The following is a 20,839-nucleotide window of genomic DNA, read 5'->3' on the forward strand; positions in this document are numbered from 1 at the left end:
GGGAACTGGGTTTACGATTCTGTGACTGCAGCGTTTTCTGCTTGCGCCGCATAATCCATCATCTGATGAATAATCTGCAGATTTTAATACAAAATAATTGTTTGTAACTCAAATGGAACAGAAGTTACTAAAAACCTGGCAGCATGTGTCCACGTGCGGGGAAAGCCTGTGATAATGGTTGACTGGTGGCCTTTCAATTACATATGGCTGAATTTGTTTATCTAACTGGTGCTCATCAGGTAACATCTTTGCCCAGGTAGTGTTTTAACGATACAAAATACAAAAAAATAAAATACAATCGGAAAACGTTATGCATTATGCCGCATAATTTACCCTTGTTTAATTCAGTCCACCGTGTCGCATAATTTCGACCTCTGCTGCCACATAATTCCAGTAGCCCTGCAACAGTGTCTAATACAATTTTAAATAATTATATATCTTCAAAGTGTTTGCTGGTACCAGCTGGGACTTCTTAGCACTATATATACACAATTCACTCCTCCAACTGCGCCAACTAGGATTAAATTCTCTGACTATATGGTCTCAAACAGACATTTGGCGTAATCGCAGTGACCAACTGAGATTTCATTATGTAAAACAGTGACCCCCCCCCAACCATTACTATAACTTGCATTTATTTTTCACTTAATCATGTCCGCATTATTTATGACATTGTCCAAAGGAGGAAAAAAACACAAAATACTTTAGAACATTGAGTTCATTGGACCCCGGCACCCAGGGGTACAGGATTACAAGTGCCCCGCTTGGGAAGGCTGGGTGTACTGTGGATACCCTGTTAAGGTGACAGGTAACCAAAGCTTGCCTTCCAGGCCATCCCCACGAGTACTGGGAGGCATCTGCCCCCCCCACCAGAGCACAGCCATGAACCCCACTGTGGGGCCACCCCACAGTTTGAAGGCCTCTGGTTCCAGGGGCTCCCCACTAGAGACCATCGTTTTGCATCACTCTAGCAGCACCCCGACACTTTACAGAGACCCACCGAGCTGCACCGGCCCCGGACCCCTTCATCTTCACCCCCAGCGCCCCGTGCATTAACCGGAGCACCCTGCACTGACCGGCTGACCCCGTAGTCACCCAGCCTGCCCCATAGGCCCATGTAGCTCCCTTCCTTAGGCCCGTGCACCAGCTTCTGGGATCTTTGCAGGACCCCTCTGTGGGTCACCGCAGTCCTAGCCCAGGCCCCCTGCACGGTGCACGGGCCCCCAGCAAGCACTCTAGTCTCCTCGGACGAACCTCCGACAGGCACCCTGCATTACCAGGCCAGGCACCCTGCATTACCAGGCCAGGCACCCTGCATTACCAGGCCAGGCACCCTGCATTAACACTCCAGACTACGCACGCCGCATTACCAGTCCAGGCACCCTGCATTACCAGTCCAGGCACCCTGCATTAACACTCCAGACTACGCACGCCGCATTACCAGTCCAGGCACCGTGCAACACCAGTCCAGACTAGACACCCTGTATTACCAGTACATGCAACCTACATTACCAGTCCAGGCACCCTGCATTAACAGTCCAGACTAGACACCCTGCATTAACAGTCCAGGCGAGATTCCCAGCATTACCAGTTCAGACTAGACACCCTGCAGTAACAGTCCAGACTAGACACCCTGCATTAACAGTCCAGACGAGATTCCCAGCATTACCAGTTCAGACTAGACACCCTGCATTAACAGTCCAGACTAGACACCCTGCAGTAACAGTCCAGACTAGACACCCTGCATTAACAGTCCAGACTAGACACCCTGCAGTAACAGTCCAGACTAGACACCCTGCATTAACAGTCCAGACGAGATTCCCAGCATTAACAGTCCAGACGAGATTCCCAGCATTACCAGTTCAGACTAGACACCCTGCATTAACAGTCCAGACTAGACACCCTGCAGTAACAGTCCAGACTAGACACTCTGCAGTAACAGTCCAGACGAGATTCCCAGCATTACCAGTTCAGACTAAACACCCTGCATTAACAGTCCAGGCAGGTAGTCGTAAACTTTATGTATCAACGAGGTTTACAGAATGACACAGGGAAGGGGGCAGGGGTCACAGTGTCAGTAGCCCGAGCTTCTGCAGTGCCCCGGACTCACTCTGTTATATAGCTCCTGCCCCATGGCACTGCCCTGAGCCCCCTGCAGTGCCTCAGACTCTACACTGCCTGCCCCTCTGTACCACCCAAGACAGACCCCTCAGCACTGCCCCCTGGTACAGCCCAGACCCCCCTTTATTGCATCACGTGCAGCGCCTAGAGCCCCGCACACAGCCCAGACGCTCACCTGTGCCCATTTGCACTAGACGAGCCCCCCGCACTCCGAGCTGTGCCCCAGTTCATGCCCCCGCCCCTTGCCCCGGGGTCCCTCAATTACCCCTCAGTGCTCTTGCATTAATGTGCCAGCACCCCCTGGCATTGCCCCCCCCCCCATTGCATTGCCCTCACCCAGCATTGCCCCTCACCTGGTACCCGGCCCCATCACTGCCCTCTGATGCCCTCTGGTACCTGCACCCCCTGCCACTCACCCAGCACCCCGGCCTCCGGCTCCCCCCGGGGGTCCCCGGGCTCGGCTCTCCCGGGCATGCTGCGGCTGCTCTCCCGTGCTCCGGGCCGGGGAGGGACGCCCGCTCCGCCCTGTGCGGCTCCGGAGAGGAGGGACAAAGGCAGGCGCGGGGCAGGGGCGGGCGGGCGCCGCACACACACTATAGCGCCGGGTGACAGCGGCGGCTCCCTGGGTCCTCGGCGCGCGCGGGCGCAGAGAGGGCGCGGGAGGGCGCGATACGGAAACTCAGCGCGGGCGGGCGCAAAACCTCACAATATTCCGCACAAACAACAACGATCCTGCGGTTCACTCCCACTATCTGCGAGATCGGGTCATCGGCCGGGAAGAAAACAAACCCCCATCATTGGATCCTTGGATCACCGCCACCATCTCCTCAGGGGGTTAATTGGGAGGGTTGTTTTAGGACGGGCTGGAGGACTAAATTAAAAAAATTTAATATGTCGGACATGTAATCTGGCTTGTAGTGTAGAAGTTGCAGAAGTAGAAGTTAAGGTGGCCTCCTCAGACCATTATGGGCACTTTCCAGTCCTTGGCTTTTGTGCGAAAACCTAATGCATTCTGGGTTATGTAGTCTTGGCTTGTTACACTGCCCTCGTTAGACTAATAAACTTGTAAACAATTATATGTAGGTGAAACTTGCAGCACACCATGGGTACTTCACATTGCGTGGGATCTGCCACATGGTGGTGTGTGCTTTGATTGACACGGATACATCCCTCAACTTCTCACAGGAGAGGCAGAGAAGCAAATTATATGGCAAAATATTACACCCAGTGCTTGAAATGGAAAAATAAAAGTGCCAGTACTCTCCAATTAAAAGCATTACGTTTATCTTGAGAAGTGAAGGTACTTTCCCTCTCAAATTATAAAATGTCGGTACTGAGTACCGGACAGTACCGGCCCATTTAAAGCCTTGGAATTTATACCACTAGTCGTACTATATGTGTTGGTGGGTCTGGCCATGAAATATTAGGAACACAACCCTTGCCACGAGTTCGCCTATATGCTTGGGGGTCTGACAAGGGGCTGCAGGAGATAATGTGAGTGTACAATATACCCGAATCTGCAGTATAACCATGGGCACTGGGATCATGCAATTCTGCCAAGTTGGCGTTCTCCACATAATTTTGAGTCTGATACATTTAACACATAATCCACCATCTGCTACATAAGTTGCTGGTTTTACAAAACATTAGTATATGTAAAGTCACTAAACAAAAACGCCACATGTGGTTCTGCCCAGTGGTGGCACATTTTGTGAGGTTAGCTGGTCACCTTTCAGTTGCTGATTGATATATTCAGCTGCTAACCTAGTCCTGATGAGATGCAACTTTGGCCAGACAGTATTGGCAGTTGTTTTTGTCATTTGGTGTGTTCCCTATCAGCTTGGCCTCAGCCGGCTGTGAGTTTGGTGGTGGGAAGAGTTTCAAGAATTTTGCTTTAGCCGCAGTGTGATCTGCGGTGGTTACATGACGCGGGAGACTGGAGAGTCTGGGCTGTTTTGCACTCCAGGTCATGGGATTCCGCGAGGACACTTTGGAGTTCCTTTGTGGGTCACTTAACATTGGAGATTGTGGGTGAGGAATCTGGCCTATTAGCTTTACACACGAAGACTGTTCGGTCCCTGGTGGGTCCCTGGTGGTGGGTTCTATCGCTGTGCTTCTGTCTTTCGTTCTTTGGTGTTGACGTACAGCTATTTGTGATTTGTTTGTCTTTATCCATCATTGATCCCAGGTGTTGTGTACCACAATTTAATGTTCATGGTTGTTTTCGGAGGGATGACTTTGCCAAAAGCCCTGGAGAGCCATTCGTACAGCTGGTTTATATCTATTATTTGTTCGGTGGGAGATCTCCGAATGATGCGTTCGAGAGGTCTGTCGTTTCTAGTGCTGATAGGTAGTTGATGGTACCGCTGTGGTAGGTTTGTGTCTTCAGAGGAGATGTAGGTTGAAGGAGATTTGGGGGTGATATGAGTGCGTAGGCTGCTCTATCTTTAGCCCCAGTGGCTATGTTGGGATGAAAACTCTAAGATGCAAGCTGCAAGGTTCTTGTGTTTGGTTGCTGCAGGAGGAAACATTGTTAGTCTCACGTCCAGGTCCCCCAGGACGAAGATAGTGGTGTGTTTTAGGGAGCGGTTTAAGATGGTGTCCACGAAGGTCTGGGCACCACAACTCTTGACTACCCCTTTGAGTTGTTTATGTTTATATCTATGTATTTCTGAAGTGCGACTTTCACTTCAAGGAGATTGTGGCTGCTCAGCTTAACAGGTGAACACACAAGCAGGAGACTGTGTGGGAAGGAATTAACAGATTAGATTGGTTTTAGCTCTTCCCCGATGGACCCATGATATTGTAGCTTACAGATGAGAAGTGGGTGCTGGGAAAGTCTACCCTGACTGCCCAGGTAAAAGGCATCTCCTCACAGTAGCCACAGGGCCACCCTGTACTTAATATATTTGTGTAAATTGTCTCCTTAAGAAAGTCCCAATAAGAAGCAAAAAGCCACAAGGGCAGAAAAACCTCCTTGAGAAGCTTGGCAGTACGCCTTTAAGGATGAAAAAGTAATGCAGGTGCAGGAAAGCAAGCTGCCGAAACAACCATGAACCAGGGTTGAGAAGGAGCCCAGGGTAGATCTCCCAGAGCAAGAATCAGGACAGAACTCTAGTGGCAATGCAGAGCAAAAATGGGGGATACAAATGGTGGCAAGGAGCAATGAATGTGATGGAAAATACGAAAATAAATGCTTTGCGATGCATTTTTCTCTTATCAGAAACTCCTCATATATGTTCTAAAAAGTCAATAATAGATGAGATCCATCTTGGACTGGGAACATCAGGCAATAATCACTGGAAAAGCCACCATCTTGGGAAGGGTCATATGTAAGTAACTATGGCGTCTTGCAAATACCAGAATGCAACACCACATTTAATATCCTTTTTTCCCTGTGTGCTTCCATGTTCTGGCTGCCACCTTTCAAAACAGGTGCTCACAGAAAGAAGCTTAACAACTCTGGGTAACTTTAGCCAGAGAAAATGCAGGGGATGTTTTCTATACCTAACAAATAAAAGAGTGAGGTGTCGCTGAGGGTTAGCAGGACCAACAACCCTATCTTTTGTTCGATCTCGGTGACTGGGCAACCCCAGTGGAAAAAGCAGGTCCTTTGGGTGTTCAAACATCTCCTAGCCTGGATCTTGTAAATACAACATGGCATGCACTGACGACATTAGGACCAAAGTCGAAAAAAGGCGAGACCGTCGCACTCATCCTCCTAGACCTCTCCGCAGCCTTTGACGCTGTCTGCCACCACACACTCCGCACACGCCTCCACAACACAGGAATCCGCCACAAAGCCTTAGACTGGCTCACCTCCTTCCTCACCGACCGGACCCAGAGAGTCCGCCTCCCGCCTTTCCACTCCACCCCTACCAAGATCATCTGCGGAGTCCCCCAAGGGTCCTCCCTCAGCCCCACACTCTTCAACATTTACATGATCCCCCTAGCCAACATCCTCCGAGCACACAGAATCACTATCCTCTCCTACGCAGATGACACCCAACTCATCCTCTCCCTCACCCGCAACCCCACCACTGCCAAAACCAACCTACACGCTGCTCTCCTCGACACCGCCAACTGGATGACTACTAACCACCTCAAGCTTAACTCCAACAAAACCGAGATCATCATCTTCGGCCCCAACAAAACCACATGGGATGACTCCTGGTGGCCCACCGCCCTAGGCCCCGCACCCACCCCCACAAACCACGCACACAACCTCGACATCATCCTGGACCCCTCCCTCTCCATGACACAGCAAATCAATGCCCTAACCTCTTCCTGCTTCCACACACTCCGCACTCTAAAAAAAATTCTTCAAATGGATTCCCCCAGAGACCAGGAAGACAGTCACCCATGCACTCATCAGCAGCAGATCAGACTACGGTAACGCCCTCTACGCCGGCACCACACTCAAACTCAAACGCAAACTCCAGAGAATCCAAAACACAGCCGCACGCCTCGTCCTTGGCCTCCCTTGCCACGAACGAATCTCACCACACCTCAAATCCCTTCACTGGCTCTCCATAGAAAAGAGAATCACATTCAAGATCCTCATCCACGCTCACAAATCCCTCCACAACATCGGCCCAACCTACCTCAACGAAAGAGTGAACTTCCACACTCCCACACGCAACCTCCGATCAGCCGACCTCGCCCTAGCCACAGTCCCCCGCATCCAACGCACCACCACAGGAGGCAGGTCCTTCTCCTACCTCGCCCCCAAAACCTGGAACTCCCTCCCCACCAACCTTGGCAAAACCAAAGACCTCCTGCTCTTCAGAAAGAACCTCAAGACATGGTTGTTCAAACAGTGACCCTACCTGCCCCCTCCCCTTGATCCCTCCCCCCCTCCCAGTGCCTTGAGACCCTCACGGGTGAGTAGCGCGCTCTATTTTTTGATTGATTGATTGATTGAACACTGATAACACCTGCTGGATGCAGGGAAGATCTGTGCCCAGTTGTAACATCTCACAATGTTTAAAACACATAGGGCCTGATTACAACTTTGGCGGAGGGGGTTATTCTGTACCAAATGTGACAGATATCCCGTCCGACGTATTATGAGTCCATTATATCCCATGGAACTCGTAATACGGTGGGCGGGATATCCGTCACATTTGGGACGGATTAACCCCCTCCGCCAAAGTTGTAATCAGGCCCATATTGTTTTGGAAGAATTTAAGATTCACCTGTTCTGCAAAGCACAATCAGAAGTTTTAGTGAAGGTTGGCCTAACCATGAAATCAATAGTATGGTCCCAACTCTTGGGTGTAGTTCCACACCAAGTAGGTATAGCTCTTACCCATCTTTATGCAACACAGGCTAACATTTCAAGTTCTTGGCATGGTTATGTGGAGTTTGTTGGTTAAAAAACATCCCACCTCTATTCAGAAAGTGACTCTTTGTTACTGAGGTGCCCAAAAAGTACCAGAAATCATGACAGTTCATTTCGATAGCCCAAAACAGGTCCAGAAGAACCATCTTGAACATGCTGTATTGTTCAATATTCTGAAAGGACTTGTTCCTGCCCCAAGAACTCAAGTGAGCCACGCTCTGTTCTAGAAAACCTTCAATATCCAGCCCCTCTCCAGCACCATTCCACTTTTTGAACAAAAATAAGGTATCCTCACTTGCCGTCCATCACATGTCTCGCAGAGACCACCACACCGAAGATTCTGAACCTACCTGAGGGCTATCCATGTTTGCGCACCACCAATCCAGGAGTTGCAACCAGTCACTGAGCAGACACTACCTGGAAACCGTCTCTGTGTTCCCCGCAGCGGTGAGTCTTCGCGTATACAATGTTGATACGTTTCTCAATGAACATTCTGAGAAGTGTTGTTGAGGGGCTATAAGATATACCGTCGTCCAAATAAAATGTTAAATAGCCTCATAGATAACGAAGGCTACGGCAGGGAGCAGCGGGAAGGCCCTTTCACTCTCTGTAGCCTAGAATTTATTTTTATTGAACTGAGTAAATTAGAAGCTGAGTGAGAAAGGCCCAGACATGAAGTGTAAGATTATTTTATAATGAACAACACCGTATGGGTGGGATGCTGTATCCTGGGTGTAAAAATGAGGTATAGGCCCACACCCCTGCGACCAGGGCATTAATTTCACGGCATGATCATTACTGAGTTAGACCTCTGTACTTCTCAGAAGGACTCATCGGACTTCACCTCCTGTGAGCTCTAAAGAAATCACCATCAAATATTCAAATTAACACATTCATAAGGAAAACCTTTCAAGGCAGCTGACCCCTAATCTATGTTTTAAACACAACTATCGCAAACTGTATGTTTTACCACGACCCCTGCAGTTCCTGCGCCTACATGCCCACAGGCAGCACGTGATGTGGGGGCAGCAAATGTTACATTGTAACATCTGAAGGGACAATAATCAGTGTTAAGGCAGAGTGGCAACAGAGTAGCAAAGTGCAGAACAGAGGTTACATTGTGGAGAGTCAGAGAACAGTGGCCACATTGTAGCAGAGCATAGAACCGCTGCAACACGCAAAGCGTGTTAAAGAACAATCTACACACTGTAGCACACGGCAAAACGAATTGTATCGCTTTCTAGACTCCTGCTCTGCGAGTCTGCTGTGCAATATAACACAGCAACAAGGAAAATACAACAGTGCTTTGTTTGTCTTGATAAATCTGTAGGTTTGGATACAGTTTAGTTGTTTCCAATCATTTTTTACGAACTTAGGGCCAGATGTAGCAAAGGTTTGTACCTATTCTGTGTCTATGGGAAAAAGTGTTCGTACATATGGCCCTTAATATCTATGAACTTCTGAAAGTACCAAGCGAATGAGGAATAAAGTCAGGATTTAGTGCCCCGTTCTCTAATCTGTAGACGCTTTAAAAATTGTCTTCAGAATGGATACTGCCGAGCCGGTTATGATAGCACCACAAATTGTGTGGTCTCCCGGATGTGGCTTGCGCAGAAGTCCGTACAGGTGTGTGCCTCCTATGTTCTGCTGTGTGCACCTGAGAAGGAGGGAAACACACCCACAGCGCATGTTATTCCCCATTCCGAGGTGCAGAAATACAGCACCTGAGCTTTTTGTCCACCCGATTTGCGAGTCGGTATTAGCTCGCCAATCAGTAATGGGGTGTTGCCTTTTGCAACGGTGAGTGTATGGTGTAGCGCCTTCATTTTGTTGAATAGTCACCCCAGGTGAGCACCTCTCCGCCTCCAGGCTGAGTTTCATCAGCAGCGTCAGATGGGAGTTGCTTCTCGGTCTTTCCCTCAGTATCCAGGAATAATTAGTTTTTATGCCTAAAGAAAATACTGACCCACGTGCATTGAGAAAAACTACTGAAAATTCAGCTGTGCATCTCCAGGCACTATTAGTGCGGCATTAGTAGGCCTGGGCGAAATTTCCATTACACTGGTGAAATCTTGCGTAATTTCAGTAATTTTGTGTTAATCGTAGTATGTGTGATTACCTAAGTCATGCTATTATGCCACATTATGTAATTATGCAGGATATGCAGCAAAGGTTTAGTGTGAGCATGCAGGGACAGCGCGTACAACCAGTGTGGGAGCAGCTACTCTATGTAGCGCTCAAGCGTCTTCTATTGGTTCAGCACAAAAGCCTGTCGTAATGTGCCAAATGGATGCAAGGGTGCATTTCATGCTAAACCATACTGCCAAATGCCAGTTTTGCATTTTGCACAATTTCATGTCATTTTCATGAAATTTGGCTTTATTGCGCTAAAGAAAATGACATGAAATTTGCACAATCCTATGCATCAGTGGCCCATGTCAGTACGCATTACCAGTGACAAGAGATCCCTTGTGATGACGCGTGTTCTATAAATAGCTATTCTATGACTTGGCAACTAAACTTTTTGTGCAAGATTGAGAAAAACGTTCTTGTTTAGTGCCTACGTCAGAGCTAAGCACGCGGCTCTCCATCCCAGCCTGACTGACGTAAACTTGGTCAAACGAAGGAATTCCACGTCCACGGACGTCACTTTACTGGTGGAGACACCTTTCAAATGTGATTTTTAAAAATCCTATATTTGTGGTGCTACCTCGGGATTAATGTTCATCTAGTTATGATCTAAAGAAGTCACAAAAGGCCCACAAATTGTACATCAGACAAACATGGGTGCAGCAGTTGAGGTCCACACTTCTGTAAATAGATGAGTATCTTCTCACATCTCACTCTTCAACCAGGCCACAGCTGGGGCTCCCACACTTACCACAGGCACACCTCAAGGACAGGGGGAAATGAAAGGGGTACATGTAACCCAACACATCATCCATTTCAAAAGCAGGTGGCTCCATTTGGCTCATTTTAGGTAATTTGGCAAGAAAAGTCACCATTTTAGGAACAGAATAACCAGTCACTGGACATACAAAAACTTTGATTTATTCAGGGATTTCTCATCTCCCCGTGAGGAAAGAAGTTCTGCTCTTGATCAGATGACAGGGACAAGCAGTTATTAGCTGAGACATCTGCCAAAACACAAAAAATCTCAATATTGCACACATAATCTGCAGGATTCGTAGTGTGTAAGTAAGATACCTTAGCTACACTTACACACTACAAATCTATCTATCTATCTATCTATCTATCTATCTATCTATCTATCTATCTATCTATCTATCTATCTATCTATCTATCTATCTATCTATCTATCTATCTATCTGAAATGACTATCTATCTATCTATCTATCTATCTATCTATCTATCTATCTATCTATCTATCTATCTATCTATCTGAAATGACTATCTGTCTATCTATCTATCTATCATGACTATCTGTCTATCTATCTATCAGAAATGACTGTCTATGTATCTATCTATCTATCTATCTATCTATCTATCTATCTATCTATCTATCTATCTATCTATCTATCTGCCTGCCTGCCTGCCTGCCTGTCCACCCCCACCTGTCAGGTCACAAATCTTGGTGTTATTGATATCGGTGTCAGACTCTCATTAGGACTTCCGGCTGAGTGTTAGCTCAACCTCCTCCAGTTCTACTGCCTTCACTCCAGAGGCCAGAGAGAAGCAGAGATTTTCTCAAGACTATATCCTCGTCAAAGGTCCAGCAGAATGCTGCGGGCCCCGCACCAGAGTCAGTGAGTGAGAGTACACCTCTGGTTCCTGACACCTTTCTTGGTCAACTGTTAGTTAGGGAATCCGATCTGAGACTCTGGGCCTCATTATGAGTTTGGTGGTCCGCGACCACCATGGCAGCGGTCCGACTATCATCAGTCTGGCGGTCAGACCGCCGTATTACAATTTGGCAGTCATACCAACAAAAGCTCGCCAGCGCTCCACCGGCACCGCCAAGAGCACAGACCGCCACGATCATGAGGAAGCACAAACAGGCCGGCGGAGACGTGTTGCCACCGGACCCATTATGAGGTTGCACACTGCCAATTTGACTGTGGCGGTCCAACCACAATGTGCAACCTGGCGGAAACGGACGGTATAAAGGGAGACACACCTGCAGGAAGCCCCACACGTCCGATGCTGCCATGGAGCCATTCACAAGCATCCTGCCACAGTTGAGGCTCATCGAAAGGCAACAAAATCAACGCCGCCATGGATGTCAACAACCGTAAGTACACACACCAACCTGTATCATTAACCTTAACTGTATATAGCACCAGTTTACACATCATAGGGGGGCACGTCACAGGCAGCAGATACACATCTCAATCTACACATACTCACAAACATACATCACCATAGACACACACACAGTCACAATACACCCCCTTTGGGCAGCACACTTACACTGCACTGCAACACTACAGAAATACACACGGCCACAAAGTTCAGGCACCTGGAGACTGAAGACTACACAACATTGTGATACACATCAACAACAACACACCTACAGCACATATACAAATACAACTCATACACTCATATGCACCACTAGCCAGGGACCGTCCTCACATACAACACACATATGTATTGATGTGGCATGCAATACAAATAACACCATTAAACAACCCTGCAAAGGACACACACATCACACACACAGCACAATGGCATGCACAAACACAGAGAAACAAAAAGACAAAGAAAAACATGCCAACCATACCTGTACAATTGGGAGAGGGCCATCTGGAACACCCAGGGAAGGAGACTGCACTGAGACATATATCACTTTCAACAGGCCCCTCAAACAACATGTGCACAGGAAATGGCCCTACATGGGTCGAAGGGACAAACAATACTAAACCCGAATGTCATGCACATCGGCACAAGAGGAAGGGCAAGTCAACAGAGCACATGGAACTCCTACTGCATGGGACTTACTTCTACAGGAACTAGCTGCAAGGGACACACCTAAATGGACACATGCACAGGCAAATGCAAACACAGCTATCACAACTCAACAAAATCCATGTCTGTAGAAACAAAACCCCAGCTGAGACACATCACATGAATGCATAAGCCTTATCGGGGGATAAGTCAAACATCATACATTCTCACATTGGAAAACATAAAAATAAATACTTACCATAACAAACAGTACACAATGCCAGGGCACCACCATTGCATTTACACACACATACCTATACACACAACATATACCCTTCTCTCAGGGGACACCAGCACTGCCCACAAACTCACATATTGTTAACAACAGCACATAGAGCAGCAAGCAGGCCCAAACACACACAACTAAAGGCAGACAACACAAGTCAATCAGTAACAACATTAAGGTAGAAAAGGAATTGCAGGACAAATGTATACCCACAATAACCAACTGTTTGGGATTTATTCATTATAAAAATATGAAACTCCAAGGGCCATTGGCCAGTCCATATATTTGGTCCCAAAAGAAGCACAGTATTGTGCCAAACATGACTCCTAACTGCCAGGGAACCTCCACAGCACGGGGCAGCAAGGGGGCAGACAGGTAACTCAGGGATTATCCGAGGGGGGGGGTCGGATTTGGGAGTGGGGTTTGGGCTTGAGAGGGGTGGTCTTCTTCTTGGGAAGGGTGGGCTTCTTCTTTGGGGGAGAGGTATGGCTACTTGCAGGAGGACAGGGGAGGCCTTGGAGGTGCAAGGGATGGCCTAGGAGCTGGGTGGGGTCTTTCTGGGTCTGGGATGGGGGGTAACAGGCCAAAGGTCAAGGTTAGACAAGCCTTGATGGACACACAGGGATGGTCATCAGCAGGGGGTTGGGTCTTGGAGGTTGAGAGAGTGGTTGTTGGCTGCATAGGTGGGAACGTCATCGGTGCTTGCTTATGGGAGATATGCTTGTGTGTGGTGGCTGTCTGTGGTGGGTGAGTGTCGGCGTTTGTGTGTCTTGATGGGAGGGGAGGTGGAGTTGATGTGGGAGTGGTGGATGTTGGCTGTTAGGATGGTGACTGCGGGTTGGCTGGATGTGGTGGATGTATGTGTGCCTGTAGTTGTGGTGTCCGCGGGTGTGGTGCTTGTGGTGGACATTTGTGGGTCTGCTGGGGTGGTGTCTGCGCGTTTGATGGGTGTACTGGGTGTGCCTGGGACTGTTGGTGTTGTGCCTGTCGGTATGCTTGATGTTGTGACTGTGATGCTGGGGGTGGAGGGAGTGTCCAGGGAAGTAGGGAGTGTTGTTGTGTCTGTAGGTGGATGCTGTTTGTGTGTTTGCTGGTGTGTTTTGTGTTGCTTGTGTTTGTGTGAGCTACTTTTTGGTGTTGAGATGGATGTCTGCGAATCTGTCTGTGTGCCTTGGGTTTGTAAGGGGAGAGGCAGAGCCTGAAAAGATTAAAGATCTCTGTAGGCCAGCCATTGCACCATGAATGACTTCCAGGAATGCATTTGTCTGTTGGAGCTAAGTTGCCAGTCTCTGGATGGCATTAACGATGGCTCACTGACTCACAGAGATACCCCTAAGGAGGTCAATAGCCTCCTCACTGAGGGCAGCAGAGGTAACAGGGGCTGGGGTGGAGGAGCCTGCAGTGAAGGAGATGTCCAACCCCTTAGGTGAGCAGGCACAGCCAACTGATTGGGGACAAACAGGGACTGCGGTGATAGAATGGGGGAGGTGGGCAAAGATGGTACAGAGGGTTGCCCCAATGGGTCTGCCACCACTAGGAAGTGACCACTGGATGAGGAATCCAATGATTATGAGGATGTAGATCCGGTCTCCCCCATTGCACTCCCCTGGCCCTCCAGGCCACTGGGTCCCTCTGTGTCAGTGGTGTCTTCACTGGTGGTCCCGTGGCCAGATGCTTCCCTACTCAGTTCAGCCTGTCTCCTCCGCTTGCTGGTGCTGATGCTGCGAGGACAAAGAGGAATTGGGTCATCACATGTCCACAATAAAACTTGACCCACAGCTCTGCTTGACAAACAATACCATTATGTCAAGTAGGCCCCTTCAAAAACTTGCACCTAAGTGGCACATACATGTGCCATAACATATGCATGCATGCCATGTGGATTTCTGAAAGTTGCCCACATGAAAATCAGGATCTCAGACAACTACAATTGCATGGTTGAAGTCTAGGAACCACAATAACCATAAAACACATAGGAGACCTCTTCATCCTCAAGGATGTCCCACAGGCAGCAGACCTCAGTTACCTAACGGCAAAGAAAAGTAATCCCATTCTATTGTCCATTGCCCCACATCCCACACAAGGTCATGCACACATCTCCCTGCCACATATGTAATGAACCAACAATGAGAAGTGATGCCCTGACATCCTGCAATGTTGCTTACAAAAGTACAATATCCTGGAGTAGGTGACATGGAAATTCCTATGTCACAGTGGAAACACATCAACAATGTACACTTCACCAAGTGACATCTGTCCCAACAGAGACAGGGGGTAGCATAAATGTCACTCAGATAGTCACACATGACGCAGTGAAAGGAACACTTGATGTCAGGTTCAATACGCCAGGGACAGATGTCTCCAGAATACACAAAACAATGAATCAGCAAGCCCCAGGATAGTCAGCACTAACGTCTGATACCAATTACAACATCCTCAGAGTGTTTCTGTAGTAGACATCTGTCCTTCGCATGTTGGAGAGACACAGAACTAGCAGGGACTAATAGAAGGCCCTCAGCCTGTTGCCCAATGAGAAGTCACAACAACATCCACATGGCAACCCTGGTGTCTCTCTGTGGATGAATGACTGTACCCATACACATGTTATGTCTACATCACTGCAAGTCACTCCATGATGCATGCCAACAGTCAGGACACAATCCTTTACCACTATACATGTGCAGTGCACTCTTCCACACGATTCCACATTAAGGGCACAGATATGCACAAAGTGGTTACACACTGTGGGTCTACCTGTCATGTCCCTCGTTGCTACTGCAGCTCTACATGACAAATGACATACTATGACGCATGAAAGCCATCTGTCAGACAAGAAGCAATGGTGACACACTCCTGACTGGCACAAGATGAAATGTAACCCAATTGTAAATGTGCAATTCCACAAAAAGTTTGCAATGCACATATATTTGAGGGACTACAGACAACATCCCATCAACATAGGTAGAACATGCATGAAACTGCAGCTTGCAAATGTTTCCTAAAGAGAAAGGGATACCTGCTGACATGTAGGCACAAGGAATGTTGGCAACAGTGATGGCACATACATCCTGTCAACTGACATTCCCCACTTACCAATCAATAAATCAGATATTTGTAGAGCACGGTACTCACCTGTGAGAAGGTAGCCTCTTTCTAGCCTTGTTACCCCCACTTTTGGCCTGTTTGTGAGTGTATGTCAGGGTGTTTGTCACTGTTTTCACTGTCTCACTGGGATCCTGATAGCCAGGCCTCAGTGCTCATAGTGAAAACACCATGTTTTCAGTATGGTTGTTATGTGTCACTGGGATCCTGCTAGTCAGGACCCCAGTGCTCATAGGTTTGTGGCCTATATGTATGTGTCACTGGGACCCTGTCACACAGGGCTCCAGTGCTCATAGGTGTGCATGTATATGTTCCCTGTGTGGTGCCTAACTGTCTCACTGAGGCTCTGCTAACCAGAACCTCAGTGGTTATGCTCTCTCATTACTTTCAAATTGTCACTAACAGGCTAGTGACCAATTTTACCAATTTACATTGGCTTACTGGAACACCCTTATAATTCCCTAGTATATGGTACTGAGGTACCCAGGGTATTGGGGTTCCAGGAGGGTCCCTATGGGCTGCAGCATTTCTTTTGCCACCCATAGGGAGCTCTGACAATTCTTACACAGGCCTGCCACTGCAGCCTGAGTGAAATAACGTCCACGTTATTTCACAGCCATTTTACACTGCACTTAAGTAACTTATAAGTCACCTATATGTCTAACCTTTACCTGGTAAAGGTTAGGTGCAAAGTTACTTAGTGTGTGGGCACCCTGGCACTAGCCAAGGTGCCCCCACATTGTTCAGAGCCAATTCACTGAACTTTGTGAGTGCGGGGACACCATTACACGCGTGCACTACATATAGGTCACTACCTATATGTAGCTTCACCATGGTAACTCCGAATATGGCCATGTAACATGTCTATGATCATGGAATTGCCCCCTCTATGCCATCCTGGCATTGTTGGTACAATTCCATGATCCCAGTGGTCTGTAGCACAGACCCTGGTACTGCCAGACTGCCCTTCCTGGGGTTTCTCTGCAGCTGCTGCTGCTGCCAACCCCTCAGACAGGCAGCTGCCCTCCTGGGGTCCAGCCAGGCCTGGCCCAGGATGGCAGAACAAAGAACTTCCTCTGAGAGAGGGTGTGACACCCTCTCCCTTTGGAAAATGGTGTGAAGGCAGGGGAGGAGTAGCCTCCCCCAGCCTCTGGAAATGCTTTGTTGGGCACAGATGTGCCCAATTCTGCATAAGCCAGTCTACACCGGTTCAGGGACCCCTTAGCCCCTGCTCTGGCGCGAAACTGGACAAAGGAAAGGGGAGTGACCACTCCCCTGACCTGCACCTCCCCTGGGAGGTGTCCAGAGCTCCTCCAGTGTGCTCCAGACCTCTGCCATCTTGGAAACAGAGGTGCTGCTGGCACACTGGACTGCTCTGAGTGGCCAGTGCCACCAGGTGACGTCAGAGACTCCTTGTGATAGGCTCCTTCAGGTGTTAGTAGCCTTCCCTCTCTCCTAGGTAGCCAAACCCTCTTTTCTGGCTATTTAGGGTCTCTGTCTCTGGGGAAACTTTAGATAACGAATGCATGAGCTCAGCCGAGTTCCTCTGCATCTCCCTCTTCACCTTCTGATAAGGAATCGACCGCTGACCGCGCTGGAAGCCTGCAAACCTGCAACATAGTAGCAAAGACGACTACTGCAACTCTGTAACGCTGATCCTGCCGCCTTCTCGACTGTTTTCCTGCTTGTGCATGCTGTGGGGGTAGTCTGCCTCCTCTCTGCACCAGAAGCTCCGAAGAAATCTCCCGTGGGTCGACGGAATCTTCCCCCTGCAACCGCAGGCACCAAAAAGCTGCATCTCCGGTCCCTTGGGTCTCCTCTCAGCACGACGAGCGAGGTCCCTCGAATCCAGCGACACCGTCCAAGTGACCCCCACAGTCCAGTGACTCTTCAGCCCAAGTTTGGTGGAGGTAAGTCCTTGCCTCACCTCGCTGGGCTGCATTGCTGGGAACCGCGACTTTGCAAGCTACTCCGGCCCCTGTGCACTTCCGGCGGAAATCCTTCGTGCACAGCCAAGCCTGGGTCCACGGCACTCTAACCTGCATTGCACGACTTTCTAAGTTGGTCTCCGGCGACGTGGGACTCCTTTGTGCAACTTCGGCGAGCACCGTTTCACGCATCCTCGTAGTGCCTGTTTCTGGCACTTCTCCGGGTGCTACCTGCTTCAGTGAGGGCTCTTTGTCTTGCTCGACGTCCCCTCTCTCTGCAGGTCCAATTTGCGACCTCCTGGTCCCTCCTGGGCCCCAGCAGCGTCCAAAAACGCCAAACGCACGATTTGCGTGTAGCAAGGCTTGTTGGCGTCCATCCGGCGGGAAAACACTTCTGCACGACTCTCCAAGGCGTGGGGGATCCATCCTCCAAAGGGGAAGTCTCTAGCCCTTGTCGTTCCTGCAGTATTCACAGTTCTTCAGCCTAGTAAGAGCTTCTTTGCACCAACCGCTGGCATTTCTTGGGCATCTGCCCATCTCCGAGCTGCTTGTGACTTTTGGACTTGGTCCCCTTGTTCCACAGGTACCTTCAGACAGGAATCCATCGTTGTTGCATTGCTGATTTGTGTTTTCCTTGCATTCTCCCTCTAACACGACTATTTTGTCCTTAGGGGAACTTTGGTGCACTTTGCACTCACTTTTCAGGGTCTTGGGGAGGGTTATTTTTCTAACTCTCACTATTTTCTAATAGTCCCAGCGACCCTCTACAAGGTCACATAGGTTTGGGGTCCATTCGTGGTTCGCATTCCACTTCTGGAGTATATGGTTTGTGTTGCCCCTATCCCTATGTTTCCCCATTGCATCCTATTGTAACTTTACATTGTTTGCACTGTTTTCTAAGACTATACTGCATATTTTTGCTATTGTGTATATATATCTTGTGTATATTTCCTATCCTCTCACTGAGGGTACACTCTAAGATACTTTGGCATATTGTCATAAAAATAAAGTACCTTTATTTTTAGTATAACTGTGTATTGTGTTTTCTTATGATATTGTGCATATGACACTAAGTGGTACTGTAGTAGCTTCACACGTCTCCTAGTTCAGCCTAAGCTGCTCTGCTAAGCTACCATTATCTATCAGCCTAAGCTGCTAGACACCCTATACACTAATAAGGGATAACTGGGCCTGGTGCAAGGTGCAAGTACCCCTTGGTACTCACTACAAGCCAGTCCAGCCTCCTACATTGGTTGTGCAGTGGTGGGATAAGTGCTTGAGACTACTTACCACTCTTGTCATTGTACTTTTCATAAGAGAAAAATATACAAAACAAGGTCAGTGTATATACACATAGCCAAAAAGTTTTGCATTTCCTCTTTTCACTCTTTTCTAAGTGCTGAAAAGTACTTCTAAACTTACAAAAAGTTCTTAAAAATTTAAAAAGTTTTTTCTGTCTTTCCAAAAAGTTCTGAAAACTTTTTTCTCTTTGTCTATCACTTTAACTCTCTCTAAAAATGTCTGGCACAGGCCAAAAAGTTGAACTGTCCAAACTTGCATATGATCACCTTAGCTGGAAAGGAGCAAGGAGTCTCTGCATAGAGAGAGGTTTGAGTGTAGGGAAGAATCCTTCCTTAGAACTGTTAATTAATATGCTTAGAGTACAGGATAAGGCCATAAGTGCCCAATCTGTAGAAAAAGTAGCTAATGGTTCTCAATCTGATCCAGGGACTCCCCCAGGAAAAGGTTCAGGAAAGAAACTTCTCAGCCTGCCCATTACTAGACAGTCTAGCATAGTTGGTACAGAGGTTGAATCACACCATACTGATGGTGTGCTCTCACATTATGCTGGTAGCCAAGCTGTTAGGGTGCCCTCTGTAAGGGACAGGTCTCCTTCTGTTCATTCCCATCATACCTCTGTATCTAGAAATGTCCCTCCCACCCACCCTGATGACAGATTGTTAGAAAGGGAGCTCAATAGATTGAGAGTGGAACAAACCAGACTGAAGCTCAAGAAGCAACAGCTGGATTTGGATAGACAGTCTTTAGAAATAGAGAGGGAAAGACAGAAGTTGGGTTTAGATACCCATGGTGGCAGCAGCAGTATTCCCCATAGTCATCCTGCAAAAGAGCATGATTCCAGGAATCTGCACAAGATAGTTCCCCCTTATAAGGAGGGGGATGACATTAACAAGTGGTTTGCTGCACTTGAGAGGGCCTGTGCTGTACAGGATGTCCCTCAAAAGCAGTGGGCTGCTATCCTATGGCTATCATTTAGTGGAAAGGGTAGGGATAGACTCCTTACTGTGAAAGAAAGTGATGCCAATAATTTTACAGTTCTTAAGAATGCACTCCTGGATGGTTATGGCTTAACCACTGAACAGTACAGGATAAAGTTCAGAGAGACCAAAAAGGAGTCTTCACAAGACTGGGTTGATTTCATTGACCATTCAGTGAAGGCCTTGGAGGGGTGGTTACATGGCAGTAAAGTTACTGATTATGACAGCCTGTATAACTTGATCCTGAGAGAGCATATTCTTAATAATTGTGTGTCTGATTTGTTGCACCAGTACTTGGTGGACTCTGATCTGACCTCTCCCCAAGAATTGGGAAAGAAGGCAGACAAATGGGTCAGAACAAGAGTGAACAGAAAAGTTCATACAGGGGGTGACAAAGATGGCAATAAGAAGAAAGATGGTGAAAAATCTCAAGATAAGCATGGGGATAAGGGTAAAACCAAAGATCCCACTTCAAATCTTAAACACTCTTCAGAGGGTGGGGATAAAACAAAGTCTTCCTCTTCTTCCCAACCTGCACACATTAAAAAGCCTTGGTGCTTTGTGTGTAAAAACAGAGGCCATAGGCCAGGGGATAAGTCCTGTCCAGGTAAACCCCCTGAGCCTACCACCACTAATACATCAAGCTCTAGTGCCCCTAGCAGTAGTGGTACTAGTGGTGGGACTGCTGGCAACAGTCAAGCAAAGGGTGTAGTTGGGTTCACTTATGGGTCCATAGTGGAAACTGATGTAATCAGTCCCAAGACAGTTTCTGTCACACCTAGTGGCACTGGCCTTGCCACACTGGCTGCTTGTCCCCTTACAATGGATAAGTACAGGCAGACAGTTGAAATAAATGGTGTTGAGGCCTTGG

The 20,839-nt window shown here is 48.1% G+C and overlaps 1 protein-coding gene across 1 annotated transcript in view; it reads right to left on the bottom strand.

Moving 5' to 3' along the window:
* The window catches only part of ANO8 (anoctamin 8), a 112,691-nt gene extending 110,028 nt beyond the window's left edge, over positions 1–2,663 (bottom strand). Inside the window, exon 1 of the mRNA XM_069216805.1 lies at positions 2,538–2,663. Coding sequence (XP_069072906.1) covers positions 2,538–2,595 — 58 coding nt within the window. The 5' untranslated portion in view covers positions 2,596–2,663. The remainder of the gene's footprint in view (positions 1–2,537) is intronic.
* Between the last annotated feature and the right edge of the window lie 18,176 nt (positions 2,664–20,839).

This window comes from Pleurodeles waltl, chromosome 12, assembly GCF_031143425.1.
Source record: "Pleurodeles waltl isolate 20211129_DDA chromosome 12, aPleWal1.hap1.20221129, whole genome shotgun sequence".
NCBI classification, from domain to species: Eukaryota; Metazoa; Chordata; class Amphibia; order Caudata; family Salamandridae; genus Pleurodeles; species Pleurodeles waltl.